The sequence below is a fragment of the Ceratotherium simum genome, chromosome 9 (assembly GCF_057802395.1).
Source record: "Ceratotherium simum simum isolate JZ-2026a chromosome 9, ASM5780239v1, whole genome shotgun sequence".
NCBI lineage: Eukaryota > Metazoa > Chordata > Mammalia > Perissodactyla > Rhinocerotidae > Ceratotherium > Ceratotherium simum.
The window spans coordinates 6,330,545-6,352,548 of NC_141908.1; the positions used below are offsets into that span (position 1 = coordinate 6,330,545).

Sequence of the window (22,004 nt, forward strand, 5' to 3'; positions counted from 1 at the left end):
ACTCACAAATGAATGGATGGCTAGCATAATTCCAGCAGAGAAGCATTCCATGAGTTACATGGGGTGGAAATGCTCCTTCTCCTCCTCTTGTACAGCAAGTAAACAGGGAGAACTTTTTCCCTTCATGGTTCTAAGGGAGGGGAGAATATTATAATACCTCAGCTCACTTCTACGAAAGAACTGAGCTTAAATTATTCTTTTACAAGGACAAATGGTAGCTCAAACTCGAAGAACTCTTAATTTTGAACTTTTTTAAAGTTTTCTTCATCTTATCACCTCCAAGCTCTTTCATCTCTAAATAAGAGTTTTTATACCTCCGGGTTGAATTTCACGTTTTCAAATATGCATAAGTTGTTAAAGTCTAGAAAGAACTTTAAAATAATCGAGATCTCCATTCTCAATGCAGATCAACTGACAGAGTGTGGATAGTGCCACTCACAATCGCACACCAGTGTTGATGGTTCGTGTGGGTACTTACTATAGGAGCATCCGTAGACTTCAACTCTCATGCCAATCTTCCCACTTGGATTCCATTCCAGGGGCACAAAGCGAACAAACCGGGCTCTCACTGAGTGCAGCAGCTTGTGGTGCATTACGCTGTCAGCATTCATGTTTCCTGCAAAGGTCTGCGGAGAGACGAGGAGGCCCAGTGAGGTCTGTGATACCATGGCATCTCCCTCACTTGCCAGAGCTCAAGGAACACCAATGGAAATTCACATTTGTTACTCACAAAGTCTTTCAGAGAAAAGCCTCAATTTCTCAGATATTTCAAATGAAATTTAACTCGTGAAAATTTTGCCTTATGTGTTATATTTTTTCAGAAATACTGTACATTATTCCTTAAGAATCTCCCCCCTCCCCATTTTATGAATAAGTCAATCTTAGGAGGTCATAAGACAAGACACCTAAGAACTTCACAAAGTAAATAATACAGTGAAGTTCTGACATTCCTAATGTTCATAATGACTGTGGTATGGGAGATAACTGACAATCTCCTCTAGAAGGAAAGGCTTTTATTGAAGTAATTGTACCATTAATTGAGGCCAGTCACTACTCTAAGCACTTTTTATTATCACATCACCATTTTACAGATAAAAAACTGAAGCCAAGAGAGGGAGGGAGAGAAAAAAATCTTCAAATTACCCAATTGGTTAGTAATTGGTCTGAGATTCAATTCCAAGGTTGTCCTATTCCAAAGCCCGTGGTTTTTCTATAGCCCCACACTCTCCAACTATTCCACTGTTGTTATAAGAGGGAGAATAGGAGGCTCCAATTTTTATGTAATTCATTTTCACATTTCCTTGTGAAGTTTAAACAAAGGAACACACAGCACGGGAGCTATTTGGCACATTAAAATTATGCCTCCTAGCCTTCATTCAAGTGAATGATTTCTGGAGTAGAAATTTTCCTGCAGATGGAATGCAAAATCTCATACCTAGTCTCTTTTTTTTTCCATTGGGGTGAAATATGCATAACATAAAATTAACCATTTTAACCATTTTATATAGTTCAGTGGCATTATGTATATTCACATTGTTGTGTACCCATCACCACTACCCATCCCCAGAACTTTCTCATCATCTCAATCGTACCTAATCTTTAAGATAGGATGTCAACTATCAAGCTGATTTGCTTGCTTTATTGTGAGTCATCATTTGTCTTCTTTTCTGACTCAAGTGTTCATAGATAAAGCCTGCTTGCTAATGTGTTATCAATGCCAACCAATAAAAAGAAGATCCATTGGTTTCTCAAATGGCCAAAGTGAACACCAAGTAAAGGATTTTATCTCTTTAGTAGAATCCATTTTCAAAGATGCAAACCTCAACTTTGATTGTATCCCCACAATACCTGTGAATCTAGGGTATCTTGAACAATCTGACATTTCTGCTGCACACAAAACACCCACTGGCTAATAACTCTGACATTAGGCAATTGATATCCTCACTATTATGTATTGTAAAATGCCTTATGAAGAAGGAAGAAGCTTACTTCCAACTTTGCAGCTACATTTGCAGCAAAACTCTTGGGTAAGAGAAAGACTTGGTGGAGAGGAATTCCTCAAGATTCAAATTTAGCATTCCAGTCCGCAGATTTGTCAAAGGTTTGGTTATTTTCTCTTCACCCATAAGAGAACAACTTTATTTGGCAGGCTTGTTATTCCACATGTCCTCTTCCCAACTTTAGCAACTGACACAGGTGTAAAACTTCCTCAATCCCTTGCTTACTTAGGAAGGACTCTTATCTGCGGAGTTTAGTTCTTTGTAAAAGTTACTTGTGTCCATACTTCTTTGATATACGTGTGCATGAGTGTTTATGTGTGTGAGTGTGTGTGTATGGAGGAGGTTCTGGTGCTTTCTCATTGTTTTGGATGGAGTGAAGGCATTTCGTGTTTTTCTACAACCTAACTGGGGAGCCTTCCATTCATTAGTCTGGATTCCCTCCTAATCATGTGTGCTAGCACCCACCTCCCCAGGCATGTGAAGTCCCTGGGTCTGTAGCATCACTCATCTAACTGAACTTTTAACAGGACCATACTCACAATGAGGGAGATGAGATGTCCTCTCCTGTTGTCCATGTAATTTGTAGACTGAGTATATTATAAACTGATATTGAAATCCTCACTGTAAAATTTCAGATAAAAGGTTTATGTTGTGATCTTGGAATCCTTTATAGGATCCCTTAACTCATGTATTGTGTACTGTGATGAGAGAATCCTGGATTCTCATCAAAGGGGGCAGCATCCTGGCATGATTATGTGACACTTGGCAAGCAACTTAATCTTTCTGAGTCTCACTATCTTGCAGTCTTGTGATCTCAAAGTCTCACAGTCCCAAAGTTCTGCTATCCCAGAGTCATAACATTTGCAATTTCATAGTCTCACAGGCTCACGTTTGAGCAGACCCAAGGTCTCAAAGTTTTGAGATCTCAAAGGGCCCATGGAGCGAGCTGACTAAAATCACCTTAGAAACACTTAAAGCTATAGGCAGACTGAGTCTAAAGGAAGCTGCAATCAAATTCTCACCAAGTTGACCAGTTCCTCTTCTCACAAGATCAAAGACAATCATCCCCTAGCAATGCAGGAAGTTATAGGCTGGGATGAAAGAGAGGAAAGATCTCCTAACTCTCTAAGTGCTTGAATTTTGAGGCCCTATTAGGTGCATTTAAGTTACCACCACCCAACGCCAGCTCAATTGTTGAAGATAAAAATTAAATGGTAATGATAACGACAGCTGACTTCTCACAAGAAACAATAGAGACCAAAAACAAAAAAAAAAATGCTGAAAGTAGGAAATTGTCAACCTAGGAAAAAAAAACCTAGCATTCTATAGCAAGCAAAAATAGCTTTCAAATCTGAAAGAATAATAAACACAGTTTCATTTAAACAAAAGTTGAGGTAATTTATTACCTACAGACCCTCATTGTTAAGAATTGCAAAATAAGTCCAACAATCTGAAGAAATTGATGACAGAGAATTTTCAGTGTACAGGAAGAAATCAAGAACACTCAAAATGGTAAATATGTGGATAAATATAAAAGACTATTTTTCTTTCTTTTCTTAAACATTTAAAAAGTAAATTCATAGCCTAAAGGAAAAATAATAGTGTATTGTGATGTTTTTGACATATGTAGAAGTAAACAGGTAACATTAAAACCACAAAAGCTGGGATATAGGATAAATAGAATTATACTGTTATAAGGCCCTGACATTATATATAAAGTGATATCAATTTGAGATAAACTTCAATAAGTTAAGGATATAAAAAAATAAACAAAAGAAGTATAGCCACAAAGCCAAATAAAAGATAAAAGATGGAATAATAAAAAACAACAATAACAAAAAAAACCCAGCAACAACAATCCTGGTTTAATACAAAATAAGACAGGAAATGATAAACAAAAGAATAAATAACAGAGGAGAAAAATAAAAAATAAATTTCAAAATAGTAGACTTAAACTTACCCAACTGATAATTACGTTAAAAGAAAATTAAGTAAAAACTCCAATTAAAAGGCAGAAATTGTCAGCCTTGACAAAAAAAGCAAGGCCTGTCTATATGCTTTTTATATGATACTGTTTTTCAATGCTAAAGATGTTGACAGGTTGAAAGCAAAAGGATGGGAAAGATATTTCATGCAAACAGTAGGCATCACAAACCTGCACTTCCTCTATTAATGTCAAAGTAGGCTGTATTACAAGATATGAGAGAATTTTAAAAATTATAAAGTGTCAATTCATCATGAAGACATAAAAAAAAACCCCTGTATATATGCACCTACAACAGAGATTCAAAATACAAGAAAGAAAATGTGACAGAAGCAAAAAGAGAAAAAGAAACAAATCCTCAATTGTAGTTGGTTTTTAATATCTTCCCTCAGTAATTGATTGAATAAGTGGAAAAAAGTCAGTAAGAATATAGAAGATTCAAACAACATTCTCAGGGAAATTGGCCTAATTAATGTTCATAGAATACATCACTGAACAACTGCACATTATACATTGTTTTCAAGAGCTAGTGGAATATTCACTAAGAGACCATATCCTAAACGATAAAGTAAGTCTCAATGAAACCATTCAGTTTATTTTCTAACCACAATCAAATTGAATTAGTAATTAATAATAATATGTTATTTAGAAAACCCTCAGATATTTGTTAATAAACACACTTCTCAATAATCCACAGGTCAAAGAAGAAATCACAATGGAAACTAGAAAATAGTTTGAGTTGAATGATGATAAAAATACTGTATCAAAATTTGCAGAATACAGCCAAAGCAGTCCTTAGAAGAAAATTTATGACTTTAAATGCTTTTTTTTACATAAGAGGAAAGATATAAAATTAAAAATCTAAGCTTCCACCCCAAGAAGATAGAAAAAGTGAAAATTGAACTCAGAATATTAGTAGATTGGAATATTACTCAGCAATAAAAAATAAGAATCTACTGACACCTGCAGCAAACATTATGTTAAGCAAAAGAAGCCAGCCATAAAGAGTACATACTGTATGATTCTATGCATATGAAGTTCTAGAAGAGGCAGAACGAAGTTCTGATGATAGAAATCAGATCAGTAATTTTCTTGATGATGGAAGGCAAAAAATGACTGCAAAGAATGTTCCTTCAGTTCATTTGATCATAATATCCTTTTGAGGTAGGAAATCTGTATTATCTTCATTCTAAAGATGAGAAAACTAAATTTTGGAGCATTTAAGTGGGGTCATAAGTCATAAATCAAAAATTATCAAATGGGACTACATTATAGAAATTCTGATTAAAGTCCAGTGACCCTTTTATTTCACTCTCATTATCACCCTCAAATGTCAGGTTTCTGAAACCAAATAATTGCTGTAGCACAATAATAGCCACCATTTTTGAGAGTCCCTTCCACACCAGACACTTGCTAGGCTCTCTGCGTATTTTAGTTCACGTCACTCCATTGATCATCAGAAAGGTTTTAGCCAACTTCCTCACTAAAGGAAGCACCCCCACCCACACACCCACACATGTATATTTAACCTTTCTGAATTTGCAATACATCTTACAATGGTGTGCCCAGTTAACATAGTGTTCCCCACTATAGTGTTCATTGGGAGACCCTGGGAATCAGAGAAGTTAATTCTGAACAATATTATATACAGTACTTCTCAGAAGTTTGTTTTGTTTCCTCACCCCAACACAAGCAGTATTGTCCTCAACTTGGGCACAAACTTTGTACTGTTGTCATGAGATAAATGTTACCATTATTATTTCAAAATATCATGGACATGTTTCTTGACAAAGCTTTTCATTGATTTTGTCCTTAGGCAGGAACACAGTGCAGAAGTTAGTCTTTCATCCCCCATATATTCTTCTGTAGTTAAAGAAACTTGAGGATCAGAGGAGTTAACTTTCTATGTGCTTATAAAAGAGAAGAAGCATATAGAAGGGGGCTCACAGGGGAAGCTTCCTCATCCTTGAGCATGGAGGAGGACACACAAGTAAATGAAAGGAGAGTGCCAGAGGCAGCATTCAGCTCCTTCCCCTTGGACACTCATTTCTTGACAATAAACAACATTTTGGTTTATGAATGGAAGAACCTGTGCTCATCATGAAGGTGCTGATGTTCTTCTCCCACTTTATTAGGCAGCTAATGGAGTAGGCATAAACTGTGAGGCTAAGAAGGGACCGTCGCTGGCACTTATCAGTGGAGAGTGGACGGGTCTGGGTTAGCTGCCACCAGAGTAACTCATTTGGATTCAACAAATACACCACATTGAGCTAACCGATACTGATGACTTTGACTGGCAGCAAGATTGAAAGCATCCAGGTGCCACAGAGAAGATGTTATTAATTTGCCTAATCGCAATCTGGGCAAGAAATAATAGGTACAACAACCAAATTCTGCCTCAGTAACCTTGACAAGAAATATCAAGTCTTCTCAGGGAGACTTCTATTTCAAGTCTGGTGCTCTGCCAAACACACATGCTGCCTAAGGGGAGGTCTTAAGAGAAGCAGCAGAGTAGGAGAGAATGATGAGCTGTGGGTGCCCATCCTAACCACTCTGCTGATTTGCTCTGTCATCCTCAGACAGGCATTGGACTGTAATTCCCTTGGGGATATAGGCTATATCTTATTTTAAACTGGAATGTCTAGCCTAGAGCATGGAACACAGTATTTCTTAAAGGTATGCTGAAATGGTATTTAGTAATTCAAACCAAATCTGCATAGTTGTTTCAAAATCAGTGAATTACAAACAGTATCTTAACATGGCTCACACTGCTGTTAATGAGTTGCTGAATGACCGAGTGAATAAATAAACACAGGAACATAACTTTTCTTAATCTTGGTTTTCTCATCAGGAAAACAGTGAAAATAAAATCTGCAGGGCAGTCGTGAATCTTATATTAAATACTATATGCAAATGACATTGCACACAGTAGATTCTCACCAATACACACAATTCTCTTGCAGAGAGAGAGAAATTCCAGTAGCTAATTCTTATGTAAAAATATCTTTGTGTGAGAGTACATTCTGAAACAGTAGCTTATTAATACTCTTAAGCCCCCTACAAGACATTTGTCAATCATTCTTAAATTTTCTGAATGACATTCAAAGTGCTTTCCCTAAAAAAGAGTACAAACTAAAGCTAAGGAAGATCTAGCAGCCCAGAGCTAATTAGAAATACATTTTCTCCTATTTAATAAGATACATTAAATAAGGCAGAGGGTAATTAACATGCAAACCACAGAGTTAAAACTAAAATTGATAAACCCATTCAGGCTTCAGTGTTGCAAACTGCTGTTCAGGGGTACGTGCCGAAATGGGTTTCAGACAGGCCCTTATAGAAAAGAAAATGGGAGAGGTAGGGGTTAGGCACTGGCCACTACTGATGCCTGACAGGAATTCTAAAATGATAGATTTTAGGGGTGGGGGTAAGAGGAGAATTAAACTGCTGAATTCCCCTTTTTTTCTACTCTTACTTGTTTGAAGTGCAGTTCCCGTTATGTCATTATTAGTGCATATGCAGTATATCTACTTATGATTTCATGGGGGCAGTTATTTAATTAGGCTAGAAGTCTACGAAGAATGTGATTGTGGTATAAGGATGGTCCCACCTCTCTAGTTTGATCCTAACAGTTGGCAAAGAAGATGACTGATCCATGCCACTCCCCACCCTGGCTAAGGCTTCCAGCATAGAGGAACAACTCAAGGGTTCAAGATAACAGTGGAGAAAAACTGTCACGCCCACTTGATCCTGACCACAGTTGAGTGGGGCTCTCAGGTGAAGATGTGCTAGCTACTATCATGCACTCTTGTCCCGTCCCCTTCTCTTAGGAACTCTGTGCTCTTACACTTGCCAGGTTGTGTAACTGTGTCGATGAAGAGATGTTTGTTTCCTACTCTGTCCCTGGCAGTAGAAATGCCCTCCAGTGGGTATGAGTGGGTTCTCATTCCCATCCCAGCCCTGACACAACATTTATCACACATGTGCTCTTGTGCAGTCAGTGGCCAAGTTGTCATTTTACTCCTGTTCTCCCTGTCCTGACCTTAGCTTAAGGTCAGCAAACTTAGTTGCTGTCTGGCCAGTTCAGAAAATGGAATCCTAAGTGAAGTCCTAAGATTAGCCACTTTATTATTAATTTACTGATATTAAAGTTATTTGCAATGAAAATCTCATCAGATATAAAGTCTCCAAACACACTACTGAGACCCCATCCTAACACATCACACACATTCCTGCTTATTCCCAGTGAAGGGGTATTGTAAGACTTGCCAGCAGAAGTTACTGAGTAACCTACAAAGATAGTGGGTAATGTCTTAAATTAAATGTCTCTCCCACTGGAAGCACCTTCAGTGACCAGCACCCAGCCTCAGGCAGAAACAGCTGGCTTCTTCTGGGTGCAGCACACCATGGCCAAGGAATCAGGATCTCTACCTCTACTTCTCCCATCAAAAGAGATTAATTCTAGGGTTTGGCCCTCTGGCCTAGTGGTTGACTTTGGCGCACTCTGCTTCAGTGGCCCAAGTTCAGTTCCGTGGTGTGGACCTACACCACTCGTCCGTGGCCATGTTGTGGTGGTGACCCACATACAAAATAGAGGAAGACTGGCACAGATGTTAGGTCAGGGTGAATCTTCCTCAGGAAAAAAAAAAGTGATTAATTCTATATCGCATTTCCTCACCATTCTCCTCGTCTGATGAACCAATGTGTTCCTCTGTAATCTATTTGCATTAAAACTATTCAATCAATAACTCAAGCACAAATAGAGAGTTCATTGAATGTCAAGAGTTATAAGCACCAGAAAAGGGCATTGGTAAAACAATTTTAAAGTAGAAGTTGAAGGAATCTCAAATCACCATTGACTCCTGCCCATTTGAAGCTTTAACAAGTAATCGTCATTGATTTGAAGGAAGTTTCTGGATTAAGTTGCTCAAAACTCTTCCTAGACCAATAGGAACCTTATGTATACAATTAGGCTATCAGGTTCCCTATGACAATCATTGTGTCTGAGTCACTTTTTACTAAAAAATAAAATACAATCAACTAACAATGTAGAAATCATGTATATCAACCCACAGCTAAACAGAAATGTGGCTTTACTGTCCACTGACTTGAAAGACCCACTAATTACTCTTGAGGACACCATGCATATGAAGACAAATATTTGTTAAAATGAGTAAATGTGTATGATACCAAACTCCTCCATTGCCGTTGCTGTGTTTGTGCTGAGGTTCTGATTTTTGTGTGACTTCTACTGTGTAAGTATAAGGGGGAATAAAGTGACTGTTGATGACAGTGTCACATTTATGTTTCCATCTCTGTGCTGAAAGCTATACCACCAACATGTATGACAGCTTGACCATATGGTACATGACTGGAAAAGACTGAAAAACCCACTTAGCAAAATCAGACTTTTCGCACTCCACTAAAGCAAAGATAAACAATGACTTTGCCCTTCTTCAATTTTTGGAAAAGAAATAGAAAGCTTTCAGAACTTCCTCTTCGATGAAATGGGGAACTGAGCATGAGAGTTGACAGGAAGGCCTGGCCTTTTATTACAGGACCTGGAGTTAAGGAGAGACACTGCAGCAAGGGCTAGGCCCGAGCGAGAAAGAGACTAACCAGTGTGTCCAGGGCAAAGCCATGGGGCAAAGGGAAAAATAAAATCCCAAACAGAAAGACTGCTGAGCCCGTCGGCCTCTGTATGCACTGTGATGGGTTTAGTAGGTGATCTTGCCAACTCTTTTTCCCCTCCCCAGCACAACCTGTCCTCCTTTCTTGCTTTATTTTCCTTCCTAAACTCATCACCATCTGAAAACCTAAATATATATATTTATTTACTTGTCCGTCTCTCCCCATGGCACTGCAAGCTCCAGGAAAGCAGGGGCTTCTCCTAGAATCACAGGTGAGGCCCATGAAGATTTGTTGAATGAAGGAATGATACACAGTATTTGTTCCCCTAACTTGTTTTCATTATAGAACTGTGTTATTTTTTCATGGGGCATCTTAAAGAAATTGTGCTGCAGAGAAATGGGAAAATAATGTCATTATGAGGGAACTCCATGTTCACCAATTTGGACAAACCAAAGATAGGAGTTTTAAGACATTTTCTCAATGAATACAATTAGTTGAAGAGGGAATCGAAACAATTACGTATTAGAGTTCCTTCTACTACCACCGCTGATTTTAATGCTCTTAATTCCTAGCTAGAGCACTTCAGAAAGGCAAACAGAGAGTGAAGTTGCAATGTATATAGTTAAGAAACCCTGTACTATGCAGCCTATCAGAAGCTATCTGAGGGAGAAGTATCAAAAGGTGTTAGTGGGAAGCACATACTGTCCATATTTCTTCCTTGATGGCATTTTGTGCCTATGAGGGTCCAGTTGTTGACCCCACAAGCTACCCGCAGACTGTGGGTCTGGCTTCTACCATCCTTTACATTAAGCTGGCCAGAGAACAGGCTAACTCTGGTGCTAGTCCCGTAAGGACCAAGTGATGACTGAAAGGTTCTAGGATGCTCTTACCCTGATTTCCTCCTGAGAGCTTTTCCAGCTCACTTCTACACTTCCAAATATCAATGTCTACACCAGCAGATAAGCCCCAATTCACCTGTCATGTAGTTGATTTTCTCCTCAGATAATTTAATTTCCCTGAATGGGAACCTTTGAGGAGATAGCAGATTCTCACTGGAAATAGGAACACAAAAGCAGACATCATGTGTCTTTTTTTTTCCCATTCATTTCACTGAGATTTGGATCTCAAGCCGGCACTCTGCAAGGAAGATGTAAGCTCAGTGTCAGACTTTGGCAAAGCCCTATAATAGGCCAAGTTTATCATGATCTCCTTCTCTTCTCCCTTGCTCCTTTTCTCCATTTCCGCTCTTAGCTGACTTGCAACTTTTTTCTGTTAAATTGTTAGTAGCTCAAGCAATGATGCTTCCTAGGGAAAATCAGCATATACATTTTTAAAAGGGACACTTGAAACACAAAGGAACAAAGAAGAAAGGAAGGAAGGAAGAAAAATTTTTACATGCTAAAAGAATTAACTTCTGATGCTATTTGGCTAATAAATTGAAACAAAATACCTGAATATTTGCTACAAGCTCTGAGGTCAAGCCCTGAGTAAATCAGAACCTAAGTAAATATCTGGCATACGGCTTACCTGCCTCCAGCTCCACCAGCACCTTCATCCCCTCATTCCTGGATGACTGCATTAGCCTCCAGATTGTCTTTCTCCCTCCAGGGTTACTTCCATCTAACCAATTTGACAAGAGAGTTCATTACCTTTAATGCCAAGAACAAATTTCTCAGTATGCCCTATAAAGCCCTCTGTTTTCCAAACCATCTCCTGCTTCTTCTCTGCTCTCCATGCTCTCCTTCTGCCACATCAGACTCCTAGAGCTTCCCTCAGACACAGCAGCAAACCTTCTTCAAGCATCTTCTCTGCTGTGCTCTTCCCCGTTGCCTTGAGCTGGTGACACTCTCCTTGTTCATCCCTATTGTCTCTTCCGTCATCGCAACCATCAGCAGAAAGACTCAAATTTATGTATTTATGGTGGTCTCTTCCTCTAGACAGCACTTGCCCTGAGGACCTGTGCCCTGACTCATTTTGTGTCTCTGGAACCTGAGACTGTAACATGTAGGAGGTGAGAAATGCATGACATTTTCAATCTTCGTTTCATTTATTATCCCTGATCCCCCTGAAGAAATGTGACTGGGTCCTTGGCTGCATGATGCAGTATGAAGATGCGGGGCTTTGGAGGGAGGTACCCTTTCAAATCACCTCCTACCATTGTTTCATGTATAACCAAAGGCCATTCATATAATTTTTCAGAATCTTGGTTTCTTCATCTATTAAACGAAGATAATGATATATATGAAAGGAATTATATATTAAAGCTTCTCTTATCCAAAAAAAGACCCCCCAGAACTATAAATTGATTAGCCTTTCTCCAGTAGTTTACAACAGTGGCTTCCACTGCTGACATTAATCATCCTTCCAGCAGCTCCTGCACATAAACACTAGGAAGGTCTGCATGCTCCGAATTGAATGCAGAGGATTAAGGGTAGACAAGTGTGTTTGTACTTTGCTGTGTTGAGGAACACTCAGGCCTTGTTCATACTTTGCTTCATTACCAAATTTAAATAGTGATTTTCAAACTATCCAACTTGATAATGCCATACTTGGTCTGACTTCATGGTTGACAGTGTTTGAACCAAGTCAAACAGGCATTCTGAGTACCTTAGCTTGATATTCAAGGTCCTCTAAGCTGGTCTTATTCTATTCCATGAGTCTTATTTCTCACAATCCCCGCATGCACTGTAAACCCCCAAAACTAGGCTATTCACTGTCATTGGCCACAGATATTACATGCAATTTTGTTTCAGTACCTGTGTTCTATGCCTTTGCAGCATTTCAGTATAGAGTCAGGAGGATGGACTCTGGAGCATGCTGTCAAGGTTCAGACCCTTGCTCTATCACTTACTGGATGTGAGAACTTGGGCAATTACTTAACAAAAAAGTTTTTATTATTAATAATAATTATTTGCCCAATTTTAAAATGAGGATGAGTATATTCCTCTGGGGATTGTTGAGAGGAGTATGTGTGTGTGTGTGTGTGTAGGTGCAGGAATATCTGCATGAGTGTATTTGTTAACATGTATATGTCTCATACTTCATGGCAGAATTATTCTAAGTAATATATACATTCATATATGTTGCTTGGATATTGCTTAGAATAGTTCTTGCATGAAGTATGAGGTTCTGGCACAATGCACGCCCTATACAAACGTTAAATATTTTTACTGTTAGTTCCACATGTTTGGTTAAATCATAATTATTTTTCAAGCCCATGTTAATTGTCGACTCCTTTATTAAACAAACCCTAATTCTACAGACAAAAGAGGGAGGGGCACTAACATTTATTGGGTGTAGATTATGATCCATGTCCATGTTCTCACATCAGTTCTTGTCACGTCTTGTGTTGTTTTTGGGTATTTTAGAAAGAGGAGACTGAGACTTAGAGGTCCAGTAAGTTACCCATGGTGGAGATGGGATTTGAGCCCAGGTCTGTCCGTCTCTTCAAACCTCCATTCTCTCTGCTCGACACTGTTGCTTCTCGGGAGCCATAATCTCCCTGTCCTCTGAACTGCCATTGTACATTATTTCTAACTCTTTCAAGGCACTTAATACTTTCTATTTTGTACTATAGTGATGTGTATATACTTGATCTTCACTAAGAAAGAATAACCTTTTTCAGAGCAGTATCATAAACATATATTTCCATCTGATAATCTCACCCTTGCCTAGCATCATGTATTAAACATGTGCTTAAACCTTGACCTTACACAGCCCACGCCAGCCCTCCCTATTTCCATCTTTGTTCATCCTTTGCTTTATCAATGAGCATGTTTGCTTTCTCTATACATTTCTACATTTCTTCAGTAAATTTAATTTTTGGAATATTCTTTTGCCTCAGCATATATCATGAGGTAAGATCCAAAATATTTTAATAAGTATTTTGCTGACTTTTTAAAAAAGTAAATAAAGTACTGCCATGACAGGAGGCCTTGACACTTTCACAGAAGATTGAGCCTAAATTTGAGCTTGGTAACGTTCCTTTTGAGTGCAAGCAGAATATATGATCTCAGAAGCAGTGCAGTCAAAATGAAGAGTGCAATTCAACCAAATGGGCTGCAATCTTGTCTCCATCATGATGGGAGCTGGGTAAGTTATTTTATCTCTCTGCGCCTTTGTTTTCTCCTCTGTACAATGAGGATAATGACACTGTGTATCTCAGAGGGCTGTTATAAGGATGAAAGACGACGGTACATGTAAGACACTCAGCAATCCCTGCCTGCAGCAAATGGTCACCCCAGGATCACCATTCATCTTCTCCTTCTCATTGTTAACATGCCACCTGTCGGGATAGGGTCAGGAGGGGCTCAAACCACCCACAGGAGTCTAAGCCCCTCTCTGACAGGAACTGTGTTTGTGGTGCTGGTCCGGTTATGTATCATTCCTGTCTCTCCTGTTTCCATGCTCTCTATTCTCTTCGTATCAACAGCTAGAGAAAGCATATGATGGCTGTAACGATTAAGTATTAGAAATGTATAAAATATGACTGACATCTCACACAGAGGGTTCTCTAATTTACTCTGAACACTTGAAAATCTTGGTGGCTAGAAGCCAGGACAAACTGCTAGTTTCAAGCTGACTACGTTTTTTTTTTTTCTTTAATTTTTTGTTTATTGCAGTAACATTGGTTTATAACATTGTATAAATTTCAGGTGTACATCATTATACTTCTATTTCTGCATAGATTACATCATGTTCACCACCCAAATACTAATTACAACCCATCACCACACACATGTACCGGATTATCCCTTTCACCCTCCTCCCTTCCCCCTTCCCCTCTGGTAACCACCAATCCAATCTCTGTCCCTATGTTTTTGTTTATTGTTGTTATTATCTACTACTTAATGAAGGAAATCATACGGTATTTGACCTTCTCCCTCTGACTTATTTCACTTTGTATTATACCCTCAATGTCCATCCATGTTGTCATTTCTCCAAAGAAGATATACAGATGGCCAACAGACACATGAAAAGATGTTCAAAATCATTAACTATCAGGGAAATGCAAATCAAAACTACAATGAGATATCACCTCACGCCCGTCAGAATGGCTATAATTAACAAGACAGGAAACAACATGTGTTGAAGAGGATGTGGAGAGAAGGGAACTCTCATACACTGCTGGTGGGAGTCAAACTGGTGCAGTCACTATGGAAAACAGTATGGAGATTCCTCAAAAAATCAAGGATAGAACTACCATATGATCCAGCTATTCCACTGTTGGGTATTTATCCAAAGAACTTGAAAACACCAATTTGTAAAGGTACCTGCACCCCTGTGTTCATTGCAGCGTTATTCACAATAGCCAAGACTTGGAAGCAACCTAAGTGCCCATCAAGGGACGAATGGATAAAGAAGATGTGGTATATATACACAATGGAATACTACTCAGCCATAAGAAACGATGAAATCCAGCCATTTGTAACTACGTTTTTTTATTGATATAGAGGGAGAAATTGCACATTTGTTTTGTAGAAAACAAAACACAGTGCTTCGTTGGGCCCCTTGGTTTTGCCAAAGTAAAGCCACAATCCTGTGTGGGTGAGGTGAAATGGGACAATGGGATATGGAGCTGTTCTGCAATGTGGACTGTGCCCAGAGCAAGCCTGAGCCTGGGTGGGGGAGAGTGCACCCTGCACCCCTTTCACCAGGCCCCTAGAGTAGCTGGGAGAGGCATGCACCCCTGGTTTGGGATCACAAGCGGTCTCGTCAAAGGCACCCTGTAGGGGTGGCTACATGAGTTTCTACAACAGAGTGACGTGCCAGGGGTGAAGGAGAGAGGTGCCTGGCTGGGTAGTCTGCTAAGAGGTGCCGAACTATGCGTAAGTCTAGGATCTTTAACAGGTCATATGTAGGAGATTTTCTATGATTTTGTTTGTTTGTTTACTTATTCTCAAGCCTTTTTCTTATCTCCAGACCCTGCAGTTAAGTTTTACCTGGTCTTTAGAGAACTGTGAGAGGGAGCTCTGTCTTTACTTGGGGAATCTGGAAATGGAGATCCTGCTACAGCAAAAGGCCGTGAGTCCTGGATGAGATGAGTAATACCAGCATGGATGTGAAGAACATGTCAGAATTCCTCAGCATTTCAGAAATATTGAGAGGTCAGAGCAGTCATGGAAAATGGTGGCTTGGCTAATGTCATTTGGGAATTACAGGGAAGTGTGACATCTGAAGACCAGAGGGCTCAGGGAGACCACATTACAGTCTCCACACCTTACTCTACACTATGCAACAGTAAACGGCATGGATTCAAATCTAACAGAAGCCATGCACACTTAACTAAATTCTCCCATTCCTATGCCAGGATTAAATGATTGGGAGAAAAATTAACAAAAAATAAAATAAGCTGGTATTTAGAAATCAGTTACAAAGCAAACTAAAAAGCCAAACAACTTTTAGGAGTGTGCTGGAGTCAGTCTAGTCTCAACTGTCTGTACGTTCTTCAATATATTTAAGGAAGAGTTCTGAAAAATGTTAAGTGAATGTGATTCTTTATAATTTCTCAGTTAACCTGAGACCTAAATTGCCAAAATAAACTGACCAAAGCATGTTTTTTGTTTTTGTTCTCCCTTCCTTACTTTCTTTCTTCCTTCCTTCCTTCCCACTTCCCTCCCTCCCTTTCTTCGTTCCTCCCTCCCTCCCTCCCTTCCTTCCTTCTTTCCTTCCTTCCTTCCTTCCTTTTGGCAAAGAACAACAAATTATAAATCAAAAGTCAGAGTTATTCAAATATCATACTTAGGAAACATATCTAAACAAATTATTCAGAGCAGGAGCGAGGGATTCTGAGAGAGATGTCAGGATTACATGAATAAATTTCAATATGTCTTTACTTCTTTATGATATAATCTCAGTCTTAATTTCCAACGTTGCTGGCAAAATGCATTAAAGCTCTGTCTCCATTAAAGAGATTTTGGTTTTGTGAACTTACTTCCTGAGCTATTTAGAGATTTCATTTTACTAACCCATTCCTAGAGACTTGTAAAGACAACTGGCTTAAAGGATTAGCATTCTTTTACTGTTGTCCTTTTAAAGGCAATCACAGCCATTTCTTTCCATCATCAGGGGTAATTGTTGAGTATACACCACTTTATCCTGTTTAGATTATTTGACCCTTTTCTTGTCAGCTTTTATAGTTCTTCATTCCTGCTAACATTTCTTCACAGTAAGCAATCTTGGTGGATAGTAAATGCTAATTGGCCCTTTAAAAGGTTCCCGTGATAAATATCTTGATGTCTCAATTTAAATTTTCTGGGCACAAAGCAGAGATGGAAGAAGTCACTTTGCTCTGTGTCCTTCATCAGGGTTCCTGTCCTCTCTCGTCTTTCTCATTCTGAGCAACGTCTAATCACTTGCTCCTTGCCTTTTTCACTTATCCCCATGCCTGGTCTCTCTTCTCTTTTTGGTAAGAACAGCAAGTACTCTGTTGTACTTGTTGTACCAGGGACAAGACTGTCCCTGGTCCTGTTTGAGTTTTCTACACAAGAGCTAGAACAATAAACACAGATTACAAAGAAAAGTGCTGAGGTGGACTGCCAAATAACCATCTGCCCAGTGCAAGTGGCAATTTACTGAGGGCAATGAGGGAAGGAGGCTGCTTTCTTCTATTTTTATTGCCTGAGTTACACCAGGTACAGAGTGATGTTAGCAGGTCAATAAGTTGAACTCAACAGATGACTTTATCAATTCCATCCATTTCTATGATCAAGCTGTGTCTTCTTTCAGTTTAAATTTTCTATATTTTCTATTCTTGCTAACGTACCTACACATGTTAATAGCTTAAAATTTAAAATATCCTAAGTACATAAAATATCTTACTCCTTATACATTCTTCTTAACAAATATTGTACATATATTATGTAACAGTTTTTTTTCACACACTAGAAATTTGTTATTTTAGTTAATTCCCTAAACAATCTCTGTGAGATAGATTTTGTCTATCTGTCTCTAGATGAAGACACAGACACAGAGAATTCAAATAACTTGGCCAAGGTATACCTCCGGTAACTTGTAGAATCAAGATTTAAACTCATGCTGGTTGGCTTCAAAATTTAGCATTTCTACTAGACAATGCACAATAATATGAGAACCCACAGACCTCCGAACTGATGTCTAGCACAAGTACTTGTTATCCCCCTTGCAGAAATACCTTTACAGAATTGCCTCAATTCTGGTCCTCTGCCTTTATAGAGGGTGCATATGCTTTTCTGATCTTGTGCAAAGGTATTGGTGAACTGTATTTTTGTCACATCTTTTAGGAATCTCATGTAAAATACTATTTAATATATTGCCCATGATGACACTCAATGTATTTATATGCGGGTTTACCAAATAATTTTCTCTTGAGTTTAATCATAATAGTAAATTGTAAATAATTAATTAATAGTAAATAATAATAATTAATAGTAAATAATTAATTTACTATAAAGCTGAATGTGTATTTTCTATTAGTATAGGTGCAGAGTATGCAACACAACATGTTGCCATTTTTGCCTTTCGACTCATTGAAACAAGTCTTTCCCAGGTGTTTTAGTTTATTCAATTAGGTGCCTCATCTATATTCTGCTTTTGCATTCTTCAGTATGTTCACTTCTGGTCGTCTTTGCCCTCTGTGGTTTTCTTTCTCATAAGTCGATTGGGGCCCACAGATGCGGCCAAGGAAATGAAGCAGGGACTGTTGGGCTGCTCTGGCTTTTCAGTAGAGAATCCTATGCTGGAAGGCAAACTCTTCTGCATTGTGGGAACAGAAGTAAGCAAATTCGGGAAGTCAGAAGTCACTCACTGGGGCTGGCTACCAAGCTGTTAGGTAGACAGGTGAATCAGAGGATGAGGATGAGAAGCTAAAATCACACACACAAAGACACACAATAAAGACAAAGAGGAAGGCTAGACAAGCATCTAGGAGTTGACCTGGTCAGTAGCTGGATTATCTGGAGCCAAGGGAAGGGACTAGCACATCGTTTGTCAACAGAGAGACTGAATCAAATTCACCTCCCTTTGGTTATGTTTACTGTTTTTGGAGCACTTAGAACTCTGAATTTTTACCTGGGAGAGACTCTAGGGCTGGCCTTCACATTTGTGACCAATCAATGTTTTTGTTGTTGTTGTTTAGATACTTTTTTTTTAATCAAGGGTACACAGATCCTTCTTTGCATTTGTTTGCATCTCTATTCTCTCTCTAAGGCAGAAATGCCTTTTTTTTTGGCCCAAAGCAACTTATCCCAGAATCTCTATTATGTGAATAATTAATTCATTTGTTAAGTGTATGTGTGCCTTTTGCGTGTCAAAGATAAAACTAGTCCTGGTGTGAAAAACGTGGAAGCAAAAACATATTTTAGAAGGCAAGAAACATAATCTATGGTCTAATTAACCATACCGGGGACTATGTGAAAAGTATCAAATAAGTAAAAAAGACACTAAGTGCTATGTTCTTATTACCGTAAACAATAAACATTAAAAAAAATCCATAATTTTATTTTTGAGTAGGATTTGGAAAGGGAGACAGTGAATTATATTACTATTTCCAGCAGACAGACTTTTCTCCTAAATTGTAGAGACATATACACTTTTTTTAAGCAAAGCATTTTATTAGATTTTCATACTTCTTGATTGCACTTCTTATCTGTACCTAAACATTACAGCACAGAAAAGTATTGTCTTTTTTTTTTTCTTTCCAGCTCTATTTCCTTTAATTTGTCCATATTGAGTTTGGCTTTACTGGATCAAGGTTTTGGAAAAGAGGTGCACGTGGGAAATATGAGACTCCTTTAGTCTCTCAGGTCCCATCGACATAGTTCAGCTACTTTCGTGAATGAATGAACACTGGGCCCTCTGTGTACCTGGCATTCTGTGAGGCACTGGAGATAATGGTGAGCACAAAAATAAGCCCTGTGCTGGGAGCTTGAAGTCGGGCCTGGACAGACATTAATCAAATACTCATACAAATGAACGCATGATTACGAATGGGAAGGAACGAGAGCATATATGTGCTTTGATAGCATATGATCTTGGTACCAGGCCTAGAGCGAAGGCTCAGGGAATGTTTTCCCAGGGAATTGATGCTTGAGTGGAGGCTGACTCTCTAAGCTCCTTAAAAGCCAAGGCTATTGCTAAACACAGGAAGGACATGATCCCCACGAGGTGGGATGGGTTGCATTCAGAAGTCCCTGCAGAGCCCCGCCCTTGCTGTGCTAGAATGGCCCCAGCAGAGCTTTGTACTGCTCCCATGGTTCTGGTTGCTGCAGTGACTGCTGCCACTGTGGGGCAGGATCCCTCCCGCAGCAGTGGCCCTCTCAGCCCCAGGCTGAGAGCACCTCGGCTCAGGCCCAAGCCACATGTCTCCACTCCTGCTCCAGAAGTACGGTTTCTTGGTATACAGTCAGTGCTCACAAATGCTCAATGGAAAGTGTGAGGAGGTAACATGTGGAGGAATCTAACTGATCAGTGACAGACAGAGTTAATGGATAAATACCCCCCTTGGTCCTCTGGGCACACTGTTGTTAGTAGGTTCAGCAGCTTCATAAGGCTACTATAAAGCCTAGAGGAGAACTGGCCAGCTTGGAATCTCATTCCTCTTAATGGTATTCCTCTTTTCCCTCCTCCCTCCCCTGTTCCCTCACTCTTGCTTCCCTGGAATTGCATTCCTCAAAACAGCTTTGGCCTCAGGCTTTGTTTTCTAAGGAAACACTGGCTAAGATAGGAAGGCTATGGACTGAACTTAAAATTGGCCTCCATTCTACTTGTTTTGATCTCAGAGTACAAACACAGAGATTAAAAAAAAAAAAAAATCCCTTTCTTAAAAATAATGGATTCTAAGAAAAATAGCAGTGGGACATAGTAGCCCAAACAACCAATGCCTGGCTGTGCTGTCTCCAGGGGAGGGATGACATTCCAACTGGGCTCTAATCATCAGGCTACATCTGGAGTATAAGTGTATGTGGGGGAGGCGGCTGGTGCATTTTTAGGGGAACATCTCCTGAGCATGACCAGAATAGGAGACAAGACTGGGAAGACATTTGGAAATGATCACGTAAGGAACACTGAAGCCACTGAGGCATGTTATATTGACATAAACACACTAGGTGTGGAAAGAGGGATGGTGAAAGGGAGATTAAAATTACCATCAGATAGTTACTGAAGAAAGATGCAACTTCTTTTGAATGGTTTTAAACTACAGAAGTAGAACAAATTGGAAGAAGCTATTAGGAGTAATGCTGCTCAAGACTGGAAGAGACTGCTGATGAGGTAGCAATATCACCATCCCTGAAAGTTGTCAAGTCTGCAGGGAGGTTCCAGAAGAGGGGATTCTGCAGAGGGTGAGAACTGGGTTGGATGATTGCCAACGTCACTTACAAGATGAAGAGTCTGATTCTGTGTTTCAACCAAGGTTCGTAAAATGTGTCTATCACTTATTCACTGCATTCGCCCCAGGAAGTCCATTTAATCACTCATTCATTCAACAAACATGAATGCTGTCTACGTGCTGGACAGTATGGAGATACAAGGTGATCCATAGCCAAAAGGAAGAAAACAGGCAGGAAAGAGCACATTGTCCCCAAGCATGATAAAAAAGAAAGTGGAGATGGGGGAGGGTACTGTGACCCCATCCAGGGCTAGAGTGCTTGGAGGACACTTCCCACTCCCTGGGAAAGGGACACTTTACTTGCCTTGAGGGATCCATATGACTGCTCTTGCTCAAGAAGGAAGCACAGATTTGTTTAATGTAGCACATAAGATGCTCACGCGGGCTTGGAATTGTATCCTGATTCTGCCACTTACTTGCTACTTAAGCATCAGTAAAAGCAGATTCATTTATCCAAAAGAAAAATAGTTTTGAGTGCCTATTCATGTGGCAAACATTGTGCAAAGCACTGAAAATAGAGTTATGAGAAGAAAGACACAGACCCTGTCCCCACAGGGGATATAGTCTTACAGAAAGGTAGTCAATAATGGCACATTAATTTCCTTAAATACTTATATAGCACCACTGTGGTAACTGAGAGGAACGGGGCCTGGTTTGGCCATGGTGCCAGGGAAAATAGCATGCTTATCTCTAGGGAATGATACGGGGTAAAGGGAAATGATGCATGCAAAGTGCTTAGCATGGTGGCTGGCACAATGTGTTATGGAAACATGTTCACTATTTACATAATGTCAATAATGATGATGCTTATTCCTCTCCCATTAGTGCCCCTGGTGAAAACAAACACAACCACCAACCTCATCCACTAACAGGCCTTTTTTTCCTGATTTTCAAGCTGAACTTTCCTGTTCATCTACAAAACTAATTTACATCTTCAATTCATGTTCAAATAAAATGTCTTTTATATCAAAAAGTGAGGTATGGTAGGGCACCTCTTGCTCAATGGCTGGGTACCTGCCATCGCAAA

The 22,004-nt window shown here is 39.4% G+C and overlaps 1 protein-coding gene across 3 annotated transcripts in view; it reads right to left on the reverse strand.

Annotated features, from left to right (window-relative positions):
• CNTNAP5 (contactin associated protein family member 5) overlaps window positions 1–22,004 on the reverse strand; it is a 760,035-nt gene that overhangs the window by 427,157 nt on the left and 310,874 nt on the right. For all 3 annotated transcript variants that reach the window (XM_014782496.2, XM_087435029.1, XM_087435030.1), the window contains one exon: window positions 479–626. In XM_014782496.2, coding sequence (XP_014637982.2) covers window positions 479–626 — 148 coding nt within the window. The remainder of the gene's footprint in view (window positions 1–478; window positions 627–22,004) is intronic.